General features: G+C 34.4%; 1 protein-coding gene across 1 annotated transcript in view; it reads left to right on the top strand.

Moving 5' to 3' along the window:
* ENPEP (glutamyl aminopeptidase) overlaps window positions 1-21,683 on the top strand; it is a 94,392-nt gene that overhangs the window by 24,261 nt on the left and 48,448 nt on the right. The window contains exons 4-8 of the mRNA XM_074322470.1: window positions 11,421-11,541; window positions 14,138-14,292; window positions 14,721-14,834; window positions 17,521-17,655; window positions 20,386-20,451. Of these exons, the coding sequence (XP_074178571.1) occupies window positions 11,421-11,541; window positions 14,138-14,292; window positions 14,721-14,834; window positions 17,521-17,655; window positions 20,386-20,451 (591 nt within the window). The remainder of the gene's footprint in view (window positions 1-11,420; window positions 11,542-14,137; window positions 14,293-14,720; window positions 14,835-17,520; window positions 17,656-20,385; window positions 20,452-21,683) is intronic.

Here is a 21,683-nt window from a genome sequence, read left to right as displayed (position 1 = left end):
ATCAGATTTCTATGGAATCACCTGAACCTGAATACCCAAAGCAACCCTGAGAAAAAGGTACAAAGCCAGAAGTATCACACTTCCTGACGTCAATTTATACTACAAAGCCCCAATAAGCAAAACAGCATGATATTGGCAGAAAAACAGACACAAAGACCAATGGAATAGACTTGAGAACCCGGAAATAATTCCACATATATATGAGCAAATAATTTTCCACAAAGCCAAAAACATACAATGGAGAAAAGAAAGCCTCTTCAATAAATGGTGCTGGAAAAATTGAAAAGCCACATGCAAAAGAATGAAATAGACAGCATCTGTCACCATATGCCAAAATGAACTCAAAATGGATCAAAGACCTAAATATAACACCTGAAACAATGAATTGCATAGAAGGAAGCATAGGTGCCAAACTTGTGGACCTTTGTCTTAGAGAGGTCTTATGAATTTGACCTCGAAGGCAAGGGAAGTAAAAGCAAAGATAAATGAATAGGACTATATTCAACTAAAAAGCTTCTGCACAGCAAAAGAAACTATCAACAAAACAAAGAGGCAACACAACAAATATGAGAAGATATTTATAAACCTCCAATAAGGGGCTAATATCCAAAATACATAAACTCATACAACTCAACAGCAAAAAAAAAAAAAAAAAAAAAAATCCAATTTAAAAATGGGCAGAGGACCTGAACAGACACTTCTTTCAAGAAGACATACAAATGGTCAACAGATCTATGAAAAGATGCTCAACTTCACCAACTATTAGAGAAATACAAATCAAAACCATCATGAGATACCACCTCACACCTATTAGAATGGCTATTATCAACAAGACAAGTGATAACAAGTATTGGAGAGACTGTGGGGAAAAAGGAACCCTCATACACTACTGGTGGGAATGTAAACTGGTACAGCCATTATGGCAAACAGTATGGAGTTTCCTAAAAAATTAAGAATAGAATTACCATATGACCCAGTAATCCCTCTTCTGTGTATCTTCCCCAAAAATCTGAAAATATTTATTCATAAAGATATATGTACACATATGTTCATTGGAGCTTTATTTAGGTGGCCAAGATAGAATATTACTTGGCCATAACCAAAGATGAAATACTGCTATTTGTGACAGCTTTGATTATTCTTGAGAGTATCACGCTAAGCCAAATAAGTCAGATGGAAAAAGTTGAAAGCTGTATGATTTCACTCATATGCGGCATATAAAACTGAAAGTAACAAACAAGATGAACAAACAAAAACTGATAGACACAGACAACAGTATGGTGGTTACCAGTGGGTAAGGGAGGATGGGGGAGGTAGAAGAGGATAAAGGGGGTCAAATATATGGTGATGGAAGGAGAACTGTCTAACCACTATGCTGCACAGCTGAAATTAATATAAAATAATATTGAATGTCAAAATAAATGAAGTGTAAAAAACTTTTAAAAAGCTAAATATATGCATACAAATTAGGTTCTTGAAGTCTTAAAATTTTTCATATTTATACATAAAGTTTATATATAAAGGTATAAAGTTCATGTATAAACTCTATAGTTAACCTTTAATAGAGTGTTTGAATAATAAAGGTATATATGACTCTTAGAAAGTAAGAAGAAAGAATATACTTGCACATCTTCCTCCTCACTCTATGCTATTTTAATATAGCTAGTCATAGCCTTAAAAAAGTCATCTCAGTAAAGCATGCATATAAACTGGAAAGATGACAATTACTACTAAAAATTGATGACAATTCAGGGGTGATTACTGAACTTTGTTATGAACAGAAGTGCTGAGGCTTAGCGGATGATGGAGGAGAGTTAGCCCCTCTACAAAGGCCACAGAAAGGTTGCAGATGAGGCCAGGGCTGAAGATGAGGTCAGAGAGCAGAAAGGCTGAGCTGAGGACCAGTGAGGTCACCAGTACAGAGGATTTTTTTCTAAATCACCAAACTTAAACATCACAGATGTTCTGCTCTTAAATAGATGCTATATATGCATAAACTTTTGAAGCTTCAAATAACAATGTTGGCATGTTAGCAGAATCTTTAAAGTAAAAATATGTTTGTAATGTATGACAGATAGAACACACTCACAGATATGCTTTGGCTAAGTACAAGGTTAATGGGCTGTATCTAGCTAGTCTGTGATTGTTTGATTCAGTTGATAAAAGAAGTGTTCATAAAATATGACCTATGATCCTTCATGATAAGGATCATAGCTCACAGGTGATCTGCAGACTGACCAGACTGTAAAGCTAGAACATACTTCTGTGCGGGTGCATTTCTCAAAAACAAAAGAGGAACGGACTATTAATACTTCTGTTTTTGTGGACTTTACATTACTATCAATCCTATTTAAGGACACTGCATTCATGTTGCTGCCAACAGAAATACAGACAGTAAGAAAAACCAGATTATATTGTTTCAGAAGCATTCTGCTTAAAGGGAGTCAATTTCCTGGCATGGGAAATGAGAAGACACTGGTAGAAAAAGCGCAGTCTTTTTCCTTCCCATTGCTCCATTGAGGGTGGGAGGCCTCCTGGTTGTCTCTTCCTCTTTCTCAGTCCTCTTTCACTCTCTACACGTTATGTGCTGCACTGAAGTACAGAGGACGTAGACAACAGTGAAATGAGTCAAGAGGAACTGCCCTTCGTGAAGTTTTTAATGGTAGGGAATGGACATGGTAGAAATTCTGAGGGAGTTTTTGCATATTAATTAGTTCACAGATGAAAACTTTTGAGACACTCAGTTTGCAACAGGGCAGTCCTGTATGAACATGATGGTTTTGATTTCACAGGGGGCAATTTACGTTTGCTCTGTTCAGTGACCACCAGCTGGAGACTTAGTTTCATTTAACTTCTTGGGAAATACACGTCATTGTTTACACAGAGGACAGGAGGGCAGTGAGGAAATGTATCACCACTTATGGCAAATAGAAAAAAAAAAACACCTCAAAGAAAGTTGGGGTGATAATTGAGTGAGTTGGGTTGCTTTTGGAGATAGAGATGATCAGATCTTTACTTATGCAAATAAAACAAGAATGTCGGGTACCCAGTGGATGTGAGAACAGTGAGCTAGTGCTGGCAATTTAAGGGATGCCCTTTCAGAATTTGTCCTTTAAATTATTGGATCTCTCCATTGTTCTTCACTTCAAAGAAAAGATGCCTCAAGATGTGTGCCTAAATAAATACCAAAATGAGCAATGCATTTAGAATAATAAATGAAGAAAGTAGACATAATTTTTTTTCTCTTTTTTTAAAATGATGAGTCATGTGTTCCAGTCAGTTATATGGGCTGGAACTTACTAGATGAATGGATCTTTTGCTTTACTTGAGGGTTCTGAATCAGGTCTTAAATTCAGCAAGTATAATTTATTTGAAGTCTTCACAAACTTTTTTTTAAGACTTTTTTGACAGCAATGTATGTAAGTTTCTACCATTTCACATCCTCACCAGCATTTGGTGGTGTTAGTGTTCCAGGTTTTGGAATTCTAGTAGGTGTGTAGTAGTATTTTATTGTTTTAATTTGCATCTCATTGATTACATATGATATAGAGTATCTTTTTAAAAAAACTTTATTAAATTTATTGGAGTGACATTGTTTAGTAAAATTATATGGGTTTCAACTGTATAATGCTATAATACATCATCTATATATTGCATTGTTGTACCAACTTACATTCTCACAATAGTGTATGAGGGTTCCTTTTTCCCTCCAACTTCTCCAATACTTATAATTACTTGTCTTGTTGATAATAGCCGTTCTAATAGGTGTGAAGTGGTATCTCATTATGGTTTTGATTTGCATTTGCATTTGAATAGCTGGTAAAATTGGGCATCTTTTCATATATCTGTTGGCTATTTGTATGTCTTCTTGAGAGAAGTGTCTGTTCTGGTCCTCTGCCCATTTTTAAATTACATATATATATATATATGAAATGCAAATCAAAACCAATACATATATACATATGTATATATGTATATACACATATATATGTATATATATGTGTGTGTGTATTTTGCTGTTGAGTTGTATGAGTTTTTTTATGTATTTTGGATATTAGCCCTTATTGGAGGTTTGTAAATACCTCCTCGTATTCAGTTTGTTGCCTGTGTTTTGTTGACAGTTTCTTTTGCTGTGCAGAAGCTTTTTAGTTAGATATAGTCCCATTTACTTATTTTTGCTTTTACTTCCCTTGCCTTTGAGGTCAAATTCATAAAATCCTCTCTGAACCCAAGGTCCCTAAGTTTCGTACCTATACTTTCTTCTATGCAATTTTTGTTGTTGTTATTTTGGGTCGTATATTTAGGTCTTTGATCCATTTTGAGTTCATTTTGGTATATGGTGACAGATGTCAGTCTACTTTCATTCTTTTTCATGTAGCTTTCCAATTTTCCCAGCACCATTTATTGAATAGGCTTTTTTCCCCCTACATTGTATATTTTTGGCTTCTTTGTGGAAAATTATCTACTCATATACAGAGGGTGTTAAAAAAATGTATACACATTTGAAGAAAGGAAAAAACTGTATTAAAATTATACTGATGGGAACCACTTTGAGCACCTCGTGTAATTGCAAAAGTCAAACATGACTTGTATTCATTTTTTGTTATTGGTAAAATTGAATATTACAATTTCAATACAGTTTTTTTTTCTTTCTTAAAATGTGTATACTTTTTTTGGCACCCTCTGTATATGTGGGTTTATTTCTGGGTTCTCAGTTCTAGTCCATTGGTCTTTGTGTGTGTTTTTCTTCCAATACCATGCTGTTTTGATTATTGTCACTTCGTAGTATAAATTGAAGTCAGGGAGTGTGATACTTCTGGCTTTGTTCTTATTTCTCAGGGTTGCTTTAGGTATTCAGGTTCTTTTGTGGTTCCATATAAATCTTTTTTTTTATTCTATTTCTTTAAAAAATGTCATTGATATTTTGATAGGATTTGCATTAAATCTGTATGTCGCTTTGGGTAATATGGACATTTTAACTACATTGATTCTTCCAATCCATGAACACAGAATATCTTTTTATTTCTTTGGGTCTTCTTCAATTTCTTTTAATAATGTCTTGTAGTTCTCAGTGTTAGGTCCTTCTGATCCTTTGTTAAGTTTATTCCTAGGTATTCTGTTCTTTTTGTTGTAGTTACAAAAATAATTGTTTTCATTTCTTTTTCTGAAATTTCATTGTTGGTATATAGGAATGAAATGGATTTTTGCACACTGATTTTGTATCCTGCAACTTTACTGTATTGGTCTAATAGTTTTTTGGTGGCGTCTTTAGGGTTTTGTACATAAAGATTCATGTCATCTGCAAAAAATGACAATTTGACTTCTTCATTCCCAATTTGGATGCCTTTTAATTCTTTCTCTTACCTAATTGCTCTGGCGAGGACTTCCCACACTATGTTGAATAACAGTGGCAAGAGAGGGCATGCCTGTCTTGTTCCTGATTATAGAGTAAAAGCTTTCAGTTTTTCACCATTAAGTATGATGTTAGCTCAGCGCTTGTGGTATATAGCCTTTATTATGTTGAGATACTTTCCTTCTATACCCATTATAAGTGTTTTAATCATAAATGGATGTTGTATCTTGTCAACTGCTTGTTCTGCATCTATTGATAGGATCATATGATTTTTCTCCTTTATTTTGTTTACGTGATGTATCGCATTGATTGATTAGCATCTGTTCAACCATCCTTGCACCCTTGGAATGAACCCCACTTAATTATGATTTATAATCTTTTTAATGTATTGTTTGTTTGATTTGCTAGTATTTTGTTTAGGATTTTTACACCTGTATCATCAGAGATATTGGCCTACAGTTTTCTTTTTTGTGTTGTCCTTATCAGGTTTTGGTATCAGAGTAATGTTGGCCTCATAAAATGAGTTAGGAAGTATTACCTCTTCTTCAATTTTTTGGAAGACTTTGAGGAGGACAGGTATTAAATCATCTCTGAATGTTTGGTAGAATTCACTAGTGAAGCCATCTAGTCCTGGAATTTTGCTTTTGGGGAGGTTTTGGATGATTGTTTCAATTTTGTTACTGTTGGTTGTTCTATTTAGATTTTCTAGTTATTCGTGACTCAGGCTAGGAAGGTTATCTATTTCTAAGAACTTGTCCATTTCTTCTAGGTTATTGAATTTGGTGGCATATAGTCCTTCATAGTATTCTTGTATGATCTTTTGTATTTCTGTGGTATCCATCATAACTTCTCTTTCATTTCTGATTTTGTTTATTTGTGATTTGTGTCTTTTCTCTTTTTTTTCTTAATGAGTCTAGCCAAGGGGTTGCCAATTTTATTAATCTTTTTAAAGAACCAACTCTTTTTTTGCTTTAATTTTTTCTATTGTCTTTTTGTTCTCTATTTCTTTGATTCTGCTCTAATTTTTATTATTTCCTTTCTTCTGCTGACTTTGGGCTTCATTTGTTCTTCTTTATCTAGTTATTTAAGATGTAATGTTAGGTTGTTTATCTGGGATCTTTCTTGTTTCTTGAGATAGGCCTGTAATGATATAAATCTCCCTTTTATTACTGCTTTCACAGTATCCCAATAATTTTGATATGTGGCATTTTCATTCTCATTTGTTTCTGTGTATCTTTTGACCTCTCCTTTTATTTCTTCTTTGATTCAGTCCTTCTTTAGTAGCATGTTTAATCTCCACATATTTGTGTTTTTTCCCACTTTCTTTTTGCAGTTGATCTGCAATTTCAAAACATTGTGTTCAGAGAATATGCTTGGTATGATTTCCATCTTAAATTTTGTGTGCCAACATATGGTCTATCCTTCAGAATGTTCCATGTCACTATAAAAGACTGACAGTCAGGTATTCTGGGATGAAAGGCTCTGTAAATGTCAATTATGTCTATTTGGTCTAATATGTCATTTAATGCTGATATTTCTTTATTGATTTTCTATTTAGATGATCTATCCATAGCTGCCAATGGGGTATTTAGGTCCCCTAGTATAATTGTTTTTGTCAGTTTCTCCCGTTAGTTTTGTTAGTAGTTGCTTTATATATTTTGGTGCTCCCTGATTTAGCACATATATATTGGTAAGTGTTATGTCTTCTTGTTTTATTGTCCCCTTTATCATTATGAAAATGTCCAGTTTCGTCTCTTGTTACCTATTTTATCTTGAAGTGTATTTTGTTGGATATAAGTATGACTACACCCACTTTTCTCTGGATGCAATTTGCTTGGATTATCACTTTCCACTCTTTCACTTTGAGTCCATATTTGTCCTTGCAGCTGAGATGTGTTTCTTGAAAGCAGCATATGGTTGGATTTTGTTTTTTGATTCAATCTGCTACTCTGTGCCTTTTTATTGGTGAGTTCAGTCCATTAACATTTAGGGTGATTATTGATATATGAGGATTTCCTACAGGCATTTTATCTTTTGTTTTCTGGTAGGTCGGTGTCTCCATTGTTTATTTGCCTTTGTGTTTCTGTCTGTTATTTTAGTTTGGTGGCATTCTATGATTTTTTCCTCTTTTTTATGTTATTTGCCTCGGTTATGGACTTCTTTGAGTGGTTATCATTAAGTTTATGTAAAAGAAAGTTTCATATATATAGTAGTCCTTTTTCTTCGGCATGCATCTTACCTTCATTCCTCTTTGCAAAGTCAAAGCTTTAGTTTCTCCCTTTTTATGTTTTTGTTGTTACAAATTATCCCTGTTTATGCTTTGAGTTCATTTCTGAATTGCAGTAACAAATTGTCTTCTTCTTCTCTTTTTCTTTTTATGTTTTTATCTCCTTTACCCTTTATGTTATGTTTAAGTGTATAGTGCCCTATTCTGTATATGGGTTGCTATTTCCTGCTTCTGACTGTCTGTTAGTCATCTTACTCATTGTTTCATATCCTTTTATCTTTTTATTTCAGGTAGAATACCCTCTTCAATATTTCCTGTAATGCAGGCCTTGTGGTAGAAAATTCACTCAGCTTCTGTATATCTGGAAAGGTCTTTATTACTCCTTCTCATCTAAAGTATAACTTTGCTGGATATATTATTTTTGGCTGATAATTTCTCTCTTTCAATAGTTTGAATATTTAATTCCACTCCCTCCTAGCTTGTAAAGTTTTGGCTGAAAAATCTGATGATAATCTAATGGGTGATCCTTTGTAGGTTACTCTTTTTTTCCCTGGCTGCCTTGAGAATTCTTTCTCTGTCATTAAGTTTTGACAGCTTCAATATAATGTGCCTTAGAGATAGCCTTTTAGGATTGAGATTATTAGGTGTTCTGCTTGCTTCTTGGATTCAAGGACCCAATACTTTCCACAGATTTGGGAAGTTCTTGTCAACTATTTCTTTGAATAGGCTTTCTGTGCCCTTTTCCCTTTCTTCTCCTTCTGGTATGTCCATTATTCTTATATTGCTCTTTCTGATGGAGTCAGATAGTTCTTGTAGAGTCCTTTTATTTCTTTTAGCTCTCAAGTCTCTTTCTTCTTCCATCTGTGTCATTTCCATATTTCTGTCTTCGACATCATTAATTCTTTCCTCCATCTGGTCAGCTCTATTTCTTAAGCTTACTATTTCATTCTTCATCTCTTTTATTGAGTTCTTCAGCTCCAGAATTTCTATTTGGTTCTTTTTAAAATTATCAATCTGTTTGGCAAAGTATTTATTTTGTTTGTTGATTTTATTTCTGGGTTCATTAAACTGCCTATTCAAGTTTTCTCATCTCATTGGGTTTTTTCACAACTGCAATCTTGAGTTCTCTGTCATTTAAGTCATATATTTCCACATCTTTAAGTTTATTTTCTGGCAACTTTTCATTTTCTTTCTGAGCTGCCTTGTTATCTTGGTTATTCATGATGATTGATGAATTATTTCTCTTCCTAGGCATCTACAGAAATGAATTCTACAGCAGGTTGATATGAAGAAGTCTTTCTTTTGTTTTTCAGGAGGTAGTGCTAGAGCTTTCTAATTTTTCTTGCTCTGCTCCAGTTCCTGGGAAGGTGGGCATCTCCTGTGTGACCAAATTGCCTTGGTCTCAGGGTACTACCCCTGTGGGAGAATGTGGTGGATAATAGGGTTCTGAGCCACTGAAATACCAATGGTGCTCCTGCAGCCAGCAGAGCTGTTTGCCTTAGAAGCCCTGAGTGCCTGCACTGGGAACAGCCCCAAAAGGTGGGGGTGGAGTGAGCTGGGAGAGGCTGCTGGTGTGTTTGTGTCTTTGTTCTTTTCTGAGTACTGGTGAATGCCAGCTCACAGCTGCCTCACCCCTATATCTCCATCCTCATCACTGGGATTAGCTGCAGTGTGCATCTGCCACTCAAGGATTGTCTCTCCAATTCTGCTCTTTAACCCACTCACTGTTACAGTTTCTTCTGGGGCTGCTGCTAGCCCTGGGAGGATGCGGGAGGCAAGTTCTGGGAGGGTGGGGGAAGGCAACCAGGCTCTGTGACTTGGTTTCCTGCCTGGCAGTGAGAGCTGCTAGACTATAGCTATCACACTTCCGTATTCGGTCTTTGCCCTGAGGTTTCTGACCCAATCACTAGGTTCAGCCGTATTACATGCTGATCAGTTAGGCAGGAAAGAGCATCTTTTCATATATTTATTTGCCATCTGTATATCTTCTTTGGTGAGGTATCTGTTAAGGTCTTTAGCTCATTTTTTAATCAGGTTGTTTGTTTTCTGGTTGTTGAATTTTAAGGGTTCTTTGTATATTTTGGATAACATACCTTTATCAGATGTGTCTTTTGAAAATATTTTCTTTTTTCATTGTCCTGACATTGTTTTTCACAGAGCAGACATTTTTAATGCAGTCAGATTATCAATTATTTCTTTCATGGATTCTGCCTTTTGTGTTGTATCTAAGAGGTCACTTTCACATCCAGGGTCATCTAGGTTTTGTCCTATTATCTTCTAAGAATTTTATTGTTACACGTTTTACAGTTATGTTTATGATCTATTTTGAGTTAGTTTTTTTGAAAAGTATAGGGTCTGTGTTCACATTTAGTTAGTTAGTTAGTTAGTTTTGTAAGGGGATATTCAGTTGTTTCAACATCATTTTAAAAAGACTGTCTTACTCCATTGTATTGCCTTTGCTCCTTTGTCAAAGACCAGTTGACTTTATTTATGTGTTTCTGTTTCTGGATTCTTTATTGTGTTGTATTGATCTGTGTACAAGATTTGACACTTAAGTTCGCGAACTTGTTGCAACAATGTTGCTAACCTTTTTTGATATCAGAGGGATTATTCATTATGAATTTGTACCAACTGGACAAACAGGTAACCAAGTTTACTTGGTTGTGCTGAAAAGACTGCATGAAAAAGTTAGATGACCTGAACTTTTCACCAACAATTCATGGCGCTTGCATCACGACAATGCACCAGCTCACAGGGCACTGTCTGTGAAGGAGTTTTTAGCCAGCAAACAAATAACTGTATTGGGACACCTTCCCTACTCACCTGACTTGGCCCCCAATGACTTCTTTTTTTATCCGAAGATAAAGGAAATATTGAAATGAAGACATTTTGATGACATTCAGGACATCAAGGGTAATACAACGACAGCTCAGATGGCCATTCCAGAAAAAGAGTTCCAAAATTGCTTTGAAGGGTGGACTAGGTGCTGGCGTGAGTGCATAGCTTCCCAAGGGGAGTACTTCAAAGGTGACCATAGTGATATTCAGTAATGAAGTATGTAGCAGTTTTTCTAGGAAGAGTTCGTGAACTTGATTGTGATGCCTCATATGTATTCTTTTGATGATACCTCACTGTCTTTATTACTGGAACATTATAGTAAGTCTTTAAATCAGGTAGTATCAGTCCTCCAACTTTGTTTTTCCACTTTTAATATTGTGTTGGCTATTTAGTTTCATACATGCTTAGAACTGGTAGGGAAAAGCTATACTTGGTTTGATTTATAACTAATGTGATAGGACACAAAATAATATCTTAGATACTTATAGAGTTTATGTAGCTTGTCCAATGTCCGACCCCCACTCCCCACCCTCAGGAAAATTTTGAATCATTGTATTTTAGACTCTGGGAATAAAAAAGTTAAAATATCAAAAGGATAATTTGAGTAGCAATGGATAGCACAAATGGAAAACATGTATCCAAGGGCTCTTCAGATGAGAAAAATCACGATTGATTTCCTCAAAGACAAATTATACAGATATGATAGATAGATGATAGATTCATACATAGATATTAAAAAGACAATAACATTTTTAAAATATGTTGAACAATATGCCAATCATTGTGTCTTACATTATTTCTAGTCATTGAAATCACTCAGCGAGTTATACAATATTATTTTCCTTTACACATAAGTCTCAGAGATGTGAAGTGATTTGTCCAAGACTATGAAAAACTGAAAGCCAAAGCCCACATTCTTTCCATTATTTCATGTATCATACTTTTTGTGTTTTATCAAATGAAGAATAATTTTTACTGAATTTTTGTGTTTTTGTTTAATAGCTCACTATATATGTCCAGCCAGAACAAAAGCACACAGCTGAATATGCTGCAAACATAACTAAAATTGTGTTTGATTATTTTGAAGAATACTTTGCTATGAATTATGCTCTTCCTAAATTAGGTGAGAATAATTTTTTATTTTCTTATTTTAAATATTGCCTTTGCTTTCACCTAAGTTAACCCACTATCTCCAGCTTTATCATCCTTGGTTAATACTCATCTCTAAGTCTTTTTATTGTATGCCTGCAATATGTGTCTAATATTTACTAGATGTTGAAAGATTCATTCTGGATTCTTCCGAGAATAATGTCTATATTCGTATTTGATAAATATATAGTCTTTTATTTCCAAATAAAGATTGTATGTGCACAAAATTGCAGATGTTGATAATGATGCAGCCAGAAATAGAAACCCAGATCAGTTGATTTCAAAACCAGTACCTACCCCAAGAGCTTAGTTGCCTCCTTACCATCAATGAGTTTGGATATAATAGGAATAAATGATTCTGTCAGAGTCCCATGTGCCTCCAGTCTTTCTATTGTTGTACAAGACTATCCAGATTCTCCAGCAGTTAAAATGAAACGCTGGTGCTCCTAACATATTTATTTTCCTGATATGGGGGGGGGGGGGTATTTTTAAAATTAAAAATAGGGCTATAATCAAAATGGTATGGATATGACACTTCTATCAATAACAGAAATGCTTTATTAGTATGCTTGAGTGGTATAAGCAAAGACTTTAAATGGAACACCCACATCGATAACTGTAGTGATGAAATGAAAGCAACAGAAAACCAACCAACCAACAATCGACTTCTCTATTTCTATTTCTGCCCTTATTTTGATAAATTCTCAATGTGAAGCAACTGGAATGTGAAATTCTCTACATGAAATGGGTGTGGCTCTAAGCAAGCTTGTAGATGCCCCATTTTCTCTTCAATGGCAGCAGCTCCAATTTTTTTTTTTTTTTGATTGCTTAACAACTATTAGAGACAGGAAGAGAAACAACTTTTCATCAAAATCAGAATAATTTTTAATTAAATATTAACCACATCAAATTAAAAGTATTTTTTCTCTTTATCTTACTTGTACCACCCATGATACCTGGGAAGTGGAAATCTCACAAATTGATTTCTGTATTCTCCTCGCTTTCTTTCTGCCTCCCTACTACTACTAGTAGTAGTAGTACTACTACGACTACTGGTACCACCACCACCACTACTTCTACTACTACTACAACTAGTACTCCTGCAACAACTAATACTACTATTATAACAACTACAACCACCACTACTACTACTTCTACTACAACTACTACTGCTAAAACTACTACTATAGCTACTACTACTACTACAACTACTTCTCTTCCTCATTGTCCTCTTCCTCTTCCTCCACCTCCTCCTCCTCCTTCTTTTTATTTATCATATTTCTATATGTATTTCAAGCCTTTGAGAATTAACTCCTTCTTAAACTTTCCTTAGAAATGACTTCTGCATTTATTTTACCCCCCAAAATTAAGTGCACTGGAATCAATCATGTCAGCAGTCAGCAGAGAAACTAGGTTACAAAAAATTCCTTTTTTTTTTAAGACTAGATGCAAATTACGCTCTATAGCATTATGGAAAAAGGTAGCCCTGATGGGAAATACTTCTCTACCTTTTAAGAGGTTTTCTTGTGACAAATAATCAAACCTATGAAGATAACACAAAAAGGAAACTACTGCTATAACCTTGACCTCCATTTAAGATACATCCACTTTCACTTTTTTTATAAACTTTAAAAATCTTCATTTTAACCAGAAAGAAAGGGCCTTTTCTTGTATATTAAATGAAAATTTACTTTATTTTAACTTATGTGCCTCATTTAAATTCTATGTAATAATAAAGAAATTATATTCTTATTATAGTTCATTAACTGGAGAAGCTGTATTCTGTCCAGTAATCAAGCTGAATATTTTCTGTTTTGAAATTTAACATAGAACTGATCAGGACTGTCTCTTCCTGTCAGAGAATATGCCTAAGATTATAGGCCCCAGCAAAAATAATGGAATAGAAAGTCATGAAAGAATCCAGCATTTTAGACCTGAAAGGAAATTTAGAGAAAATATAGTCAATTTCATGTTGATCTAACTAATTTAACACATACAAGTGGGTGGTAAGCTACTCACTTAGCAGGGAATCAGGTTGACCTCAAATGGTATAGAATTAGAGAAAAAGTAGAATTTATATTCTCTAATACTCTGTAACATTGGATAGAAATATATTTCTGTGCTCTTGAAAGCTCTGTGCTTCTAAGTGCTCATTTGAAAACTTCATTCTCTTAATTCCTGATAGCTTATCTCCAAAACATATGTTCTGTGTTCTAAGTGAAAATTATTTTTTAAAAATCTTTTAAAAATGAAGTATAGAGAGGAACAAAAGACATAAACTTATAGAGGACTTGAAAAGAACATTGCCATTAGTAAAAGTGTGTCATTAGTAAAATTGCCATTAAAAAATAAAAGACACATTGATATCTGGAGCTAACAGGAAAAGGTCCATGGAAATTTTGAGTGCATTAAAACTAAAAAGTTTGCGCAAATAGATTATTGTTTTTCCCTCTAAGTAATTATTTTTAGACTTTTTAAAAAACATTCATCCAAAGAACTTAATTTGGTAAGAAATGTTATGAACAAATGGAAAGAATGTATTTCTCACCGGACTCTTTCTTTTTCCATAGATAAAATCGCTATTCCAGACTTTGGCACTGGGGCTATGGAGAACTGGGGACTCATCACGTACAGAGAAACGAACTTGCTTTATGACCCCCAGGAATCAGCCTCATCAAATCAGCAGAGGGTGGCCAGTGTGGTTGCCCATGAACTTGTGCATCAGGTACAAAATTTTAGCATTAGATTAGCTCATTTTAAAAAGTGGCTTAGGACATAGGAATAACTGAAATAGATTCTAATTTAGCAAATAAGAAGGTAGCCAACTCAGAAAATCCTGCTTGAAAGTCTATCTTAGTGCTAATAAACATTTTTACCACAAAGAAACTTTTAAGATACATTGTTTTGCCTTTACTAGACACACAGAAAGTCTTCCTATAACTTTAAATATTCCCAGTAACTCCTAAATAAAGACAAGAAACTAAGGAGAATTTAAGATTATTTTAAAACCATGAAAAATAAAGCAAGAAATAAATGCTAAGTAGAATGCCTGCCACTTCTATGTCAAGTGACAAAATTTGCATGAACAAATGAACATATTGAAATTTTTTAGGCCTCACTAACTAACTATCACTTTATTGCTTATAATTTCAGTGGTTTGGAAATACTGTGACCATGGAATGGTGGGAAGACTTGTGGCTAAATGAAGGATTTGCTTCCTTTTTTGAGTTCCTGGGAGTAAACCATGCAGAAAAAGAATGGAAAATGGCGAGTATTAAATACATAAGCTCCAAATCTTATGCAAAGCAAATTAAAGCCTTTGGACTATGACCTTGAATTTGAGGCCAAGTAAAGTGGTGAACTGGGAATTTCATGTGAGAATGAGGTGGATCTAGCTGGCTCCACTGACCTGTACCTTGCTTCCAGTCTATGGCCAGGCCCTATAGGGTAACTGACCACTAGGATCTGACGATATCCTTGATAGAATCACTCAAGAACATGTGTCAAGGGAGGAAAAAAGAAAAAAGTTTGCTTAGACAATGCCAACTCTGTATTCAAGAAAGTATCTGTGGCACTAACCCTTTGAAAAATGCCTAAACCTAATTTTGTAAATAATTTAGCTTACACGGGTTGCTGAAATAGTGTGGTAAAGAGATGAGAGCATAAACTTAGATTCAAGTTCAAATTCTGGATGAATCATTTCTGAGATGCTTTACAGGGAATGTGACCTTGAGCAAGTTACAGATCCTCTCTGAGTCAGTTCTCTCTCCTCTATGAAACAAGAACATCGTTTTCTATCTTGTAAACTTCAAATCTCCCTAATGTACATGTAATTATTATTATACCATGTGTCCCCGAGGAGCCTGGAACAGGAGTTTCTATGAACGCTACAGGTATTTTTTTCCAAAAAGCTAGATATGCTTTTATTTATATTTACATAGTGTTCTTATCTGTTTATAAACACGAAAATATAAGTGTGTAGATGTGTGAAAGAAGAGAATTAACAGGAGTGTGTACTGTATAGACTACTGCCCTCTACTGGACAGAATAAAAAGACAATGTTAAAAGCTTGAAGCCCTTGCAGTTTCTACAACCTACTTTAAAAAATGAAAAAGTTAATTTTAAACAATTGTTTATTTACATATTTAATCTACATCAGGGTTTTTAACCATGGAACTATTGACATTTGGGGCTAGATAATTCTTTGTTGTGGCATGTTGTACTGAGTATTGTAGAATATTTAGCAGCATCCTGGGCCTGTCTACTAGATGACAGTAACCCTCCCATTTCAGTTGTGAAATCAAAAATGTCTCCCCATATTTCCAGATATTCTCTTGTGGGACAAAATTTCCCCTAGTTGGGAACTACTTCTCTTTGCTGAAAATGGTTGATTTCATAATTTATTGAAATTAAGTTACATAAATGAAAAAAAATTGTGCCTTTTATTTTCTATAAAGTAACATGATGCCCTTCTTATATCAAGATATTATAAGACATTATAGCATTCTAATATTGTTACATTATATGTAATATATAATATTTTAACGTTACAAATTCAGTGTTTCAAAAACACCAATTAAATTCCAGAAGAATTTAGTATGCAGTTCTTAAATGAAACTTAATCACATGATTTAATTCATTCATTCTTCATTCATTCATTCATGCTTCACTCAGTGAATACTATAAAAAATCCAAAACTGAATACAAAATTTTACTAAATTGGGGAATTCCCAATTTAGGGTCTTGTAGGTGGAGGGGACAGATAAATAAAGATGCTTTCTAAGTGAGCTTGGCAAGTATCACAATAGTGGACCCTCATTTCACAGGTGAAAATCTGATGCCCAGGGAGGTAATATAAATTTCCATTGTCACAGACAATTGATAGCACAGCTAAGACTAGAGTCAAATTTCCTGACACTGAGAACAGGATCCTATCCACTTATCTAAATGTTTTAGAGGGACAGAAATTAAAGTCGAAGTCAAAACTACCTTGATTGGCAGTTATCACTTGACAACAGTACCTTGTTTATTATAAAAGGAAATCACAACACTGGAAAAAGTAAACTAATATTTTGAATTAAGTAAGACCAACAAAGACCTTTTTATTAATAGAGATTTACCAGAGTTAGACTTTAGAATCTAATTGATTAAGACTCAAAATAGCAATAGCCGCTGTGTTAAGTTTTCACTCTCTGCCAGGTACTATGCTTACTGCTTACCATGCATTCGCTCATTGAATTCGCGGCATGTTTCTAAAAAGCAGATGTCATCATTACCCTTATTTAACAAGTGAGGGAATGTGTTTAAACTTACATGTCGAGAAAATGGAAAAACTGAGCTTTGAACCAAGGAAGTCTGACTGTAGGGTTAGACCACTCAATCACTCTATTTTGCTGGGAAAACCTAGGGCTGGAATGAGAAGATGATTATTAATTAGAACTAGAGCAAAAGTTAATGTTTTCTTCAATTAATTATGAATCATCCAAATTCCAATGATTAGTTGACCAAAAAAGTTCCAAAAAACAAAACAAAGCAAAACCCTGAACATGAATTTTTGGCAAAGGAACATGCTTCCTCACTTAATTTTCAGAACAAATCTGTGAAGTAATGATCATCATTCCCATTGCACAGATAAGGAAATAGGGCCTGAAATTTTTGGCATATGTCTGAAAGTCATACAGAAGTAGCAGAAACAGAAGTCAAAGATAGTTATGTTTTCTTGACCTGTAATATAGAGGCAACATCAAAGGAGTTATAAATAGGAGAAGGAAATAGAATCAGTATAGATCAACTAGTATAAAATATGATTAATTTTAACACCTAATGCTTGTTTTAAGTGATTTGAGTCACTTATATTTATTTTCCCCAAATTTGTATTATAGACATGATATTTTGAAATATGAACCAGTATAAAGGAAGTGATATATTTCTTTGGTTAATTCTGTCATTTCAGCGGGACCACATGTTGCTTGAAGATGTGCTTCCTGTACAAGAGGATGATAGTTTGATGTCTTCACACCCAATTGTTGTCACTGTGACAACTCCTGCTGAAATAACATCTGTTTTTGATGGAATATCATATAGCAAGGTGGGGAAGATAACGCATTGCTTCACACATCTTCCTGTTTAGTGGCTTTTGTTTTAGTAAATGTCTAAAAATGGTAAGATGGTTAGACTATGCTAATGGACTTTGGGAAATGGTGTAGAACTTGTTCTGAGAGCTGAATATTCAATAGCTTATACTCTTCAGGGGAAATGACCAGTGCTGATCATTGTCTCAGGATTTTGAATCATATTTTTAAAAATTTCTGTTTCTACTTTTGTTTATAACACCTCTTATTTTGATAATCGAACATTTAAACTTTAAGCGTCAAATTTTAAATGGTTTTATTTGATTTTTTTTTTAAAGACAGTAAATCTTTTTGTGTCCATGTGGTCAACGAGAAATGCCATATATGTATGAGGACCCCTTGTCTAGTAGAATCCTTCAGAGCTTCTAATAAGTATTTGAATCCAACTCAGTTTAAAGGAATTACTTTTTTTTTTTTTTTTAAGATTTTATTGGGGAACGGGAACAGAACTTTATTGGGGAACAGTGTGTACTACTTCCAGGCCTTTTTTCTAAGTCAAGTTGTTGTCCTTTCAATCTTAGTTGTGGAGGGTGCCGTTCAGCTTCAAGTTGTTGTCCTTTCAGTCTTAGTTGTGGAGGGCACAGCTCAGCTCCAGGTCCAGTTGCCGTTTTCTAGTTGCAGGGGGCACAGCCCACCATCCCTTGTGGGAGTCAAGCCGGCAACCTTGTGGTTGAGAGGACGCACTCCAACCAACTGAGCTATCCGGCAGCTCAGCTCAAGGTGCCATCCGGGAGCTCAGTGGCAACTCAGCTCAAGGTGCTGTGTTCAATCTTAGTTGCAGGGGGCAGAGCCCACCATCCCTTGCGGGACTCGAGGAGTTGAACCGGCAACCTTGTGGTTGAGAGCCCACTGGCCCATGTGGGAATCGAACCAGCAGCCTTCAGAGTCAGGAGCATGGAGCTCTAACTGCCTGAGCCACTGGGCCAGCCCCTAAAAGAATTACTTTTATTCATTTTTAGATAATATTTAAAGATGACTTTGTTAGTTAGCATGTTGTAAATGAAGCATTTTATCCATTATAATTTTATGAAGTTACTGAAAATCTATAGTGCCCGAAGTTCTATGTTACCCATTTTCTCCTACACCTCCTATAGCTTCTCCTCTAAACATATTCATACCTGTATGTGACATAATTTTGTCATTTTCTACCTCAGCCTCTCAGAGTTTACCCACTATGTTAAGCTGCTCAAACGTCACTTCAAACTAATAACTAATATATTTGTTATTCTGGGTGATATGTAAAGTTTTATGTAAGACAAAATGTTATAATTGTGAAAGTGAATACTAGATAAAATTGGCTTGAGTGAAAAAAATACTTCTGTATATTAATATTTGAAATTTATAGCATCATATTTTTTTTGTCTTTTCCTCTCATATTATTCCCATGCAATTTTTCCAGGCTTCTTTTATTTATTTTTCTTTCACATTGTCAATGATTCTTTTTAATCTTTCTATTAAAATGAAACTTTTTAATCCAGAGTATATTTTAGTAACTCACAGAGAGTTTATATTTATTGAATCAGTTTGTTTTTTTTTTTCCTGAATCCTGGATGCTCCATGGAGGTAAGATATTAGGGTAGAAATACATAAATGTTTCTAATCTTTCCACGAGTCACAAAAAGAATTTATAGTACTTAAAAATATATAGTAAAAATTACTAACTTAAATGTTTTTCTGGTCATTTACTTGAAAATTGATTTAAAATTCTACTAATAAGAAATTTTAGTACTAATCTTATAACATGTAAAAAGAATGTAGAGAGCAGAGGCATTGATCAGATTCTTTAGACTAAAGGAAGCCCAATGAGATGAACCACTTATTTTTACAGAAATATTTCATTTTATTTTTTTCAATTATTTTTTTCAATTACAGTTGACATTGACATAAACCATTTTTGAAGAGGATTTTATGCCTAAATTATATATCTATATTAAAATATTTGACAAGATAATTATCTCAAATATCTACTTCCCTCTGTTAAATTCAACTTTTTTTCAAGTGTTGAATTGTACAAAACAAGTAGCCAAAATTTTATCCTGAAACTACCTTCCTTATTCATAAAAGAACATGATTTTTCAAAAACTTTCCTTGCTTCTCTTTCATTAGGAAAGCCCCATCTGCTGGTTCATTTGTTGAAGTGCAATAATTACTTCAACCTCGAGTCACTGAAATGCTGGCCATTTCATCAACTTCTCTTTTACCTTTAAGTTATTTTAGAAGCATAGATACAGGGGGTGTACCAAGTGGTATTCTTATCCTAAAATTATAGAGCTATAAGCATGTAATTTAGCAGAATTATCTTCAAGAAATCTCACAAATATGATCATGAAATACTACTGTGTTTCTCCGAAAATAAGACCTAGCTGGACAATCAGCTCTACTGCATCTTTTGGAGCAAAAATTAATATAAGACCCGATTTTATTTTACTGGGAATATAATATAATATAATATAATATAATATAATATAATATAATATAATATAATATAATATGGTATAATATGGTATAGTATAATATAATAGAATAAAATAGAATACTGGGTCTTATATTAATTTTTGCTCCAAAAGGCGCATTAGAGCTGATTGTCCATCCAGGTCTTATTTTTGGGAAAACAAGGTAGTCACAATAGTGGTATTTGTACCTGACATATCCTATGTTAGTTCAATTTGTCATTTTTTTCCACCTAGGGAGCTTCCATTCTGAGAATGCTTGAAGACTGGATGACACCAGAGAAATTTCAAAAAGGATGTCAGGTATGATTTATTATTTTTAATGGTATTAAAAGTAAACTACACGTAAATGTAGCTTATAAATGTTAAGATATGTGATTAAAGACAACTAATTCCCTTTTTACTTTTACTTTCCTTACTCAGAGATAGATAACATAGCAAAACATTAAAAAGTGATTTTATATCTAGTTAAGTGCCTACATTTTAACAGTAATTACCATTTGGCAGAAGTTTCAATGAAGAATTTTAAATAGGTTACTTCATTATTTTTTATAACCTTTACATGTTCACTAATCTGTTGGGGCTGCCATAACAAAATACCACAGACTGGATGGCTTAAACAACAAACACATTTTCTCACAGTTCTGGAGGCTGAGGAGTTGAAAATGAAGGTGCCAACAGATTCAGATTTTAGTCAGGGCTGTCTTCCTGGTTTGTAGGTGGCTGTCTTTTCACTATGTCCTCACATGGCAAGGGGAGAGAGAGAGAGAGAGAGAGAATATCTGGTATCTCTTTTTATAAGGATACTGATCTCACCCTCGTGACCTCATCTAAACCTAAACACCTCCCAAAAGCTTCATCTCCAAATGCCATCACATTGAGGATTAGGGTTTCAATGTATGAATTTCTGAGGAAGACAATTCAGTCCATAGCAACATGATATAAAAATTTAAATCTATCTATTAAAGTCTTCTCTTACAGTTCGTAAAAGACTTTTCTTTATTAGTGAATTTTAAAATGGTTAATATAAACATTCCTATTATGATGGATTCAGTGAATAAAGAAGGCCTGCTTCCTTGGAAGCAGAAATGACAATAAACTTTCTAAAGAACTTCTCAAATCCCACTTAAGCTTATTACTCGCAGTAGATCTACCCACTAGATGCTCTGTTTTACTTTTTGTTCTTCTAGCACACTGTAAGCCAATTCTCAAGGGGTCTTATATTATCAAAGTAGGTATGTGTCCCTAACTACCCTGTCTGCAGGTTGGTCCTGTTGCAGCTTAGAGATGACACTGTCTTCCTACTTTTTGCCTTCCTTCTCCATCCCTCCTACTCTGACATCCCAGGTAGTTACGCAGAATTGTGCTGATGGCGTGCAACTGATAAAGTAGTACACAAGTCAGAGCAGTACACTTGCCAACCTTCCCAGAGACTGTCAGTGCAACGATCTCCTTGGACAGTGCCTATCCATCATTCCTGAGTCTCTCTACCACTGTCTTATGTGGCATTTTTTATACTACCCAAAAGGGAAATA

Source organism: Rhinolophus sinicus, linkage group LG02, assembly GCF_036562045.2.
Source record: "Rhinolophus sinicus isolate RSC01 linkage group LG02, ASM3656204v1, whole genome shotgun sequence".
NCBI classification, from domain to species: domain Eukaryota; kingdom Metazoa; phylum Chordata; class Mammalia; order Chiroptera; family Rhinolophidae; genus Rhinolophus; species Rhinolophus sinicus.
The sequence above is the reverse complement of the archived record's forward strand: the minus strand, read 5'-3'. Positions and strand labels throughout refer to the sequence as shown.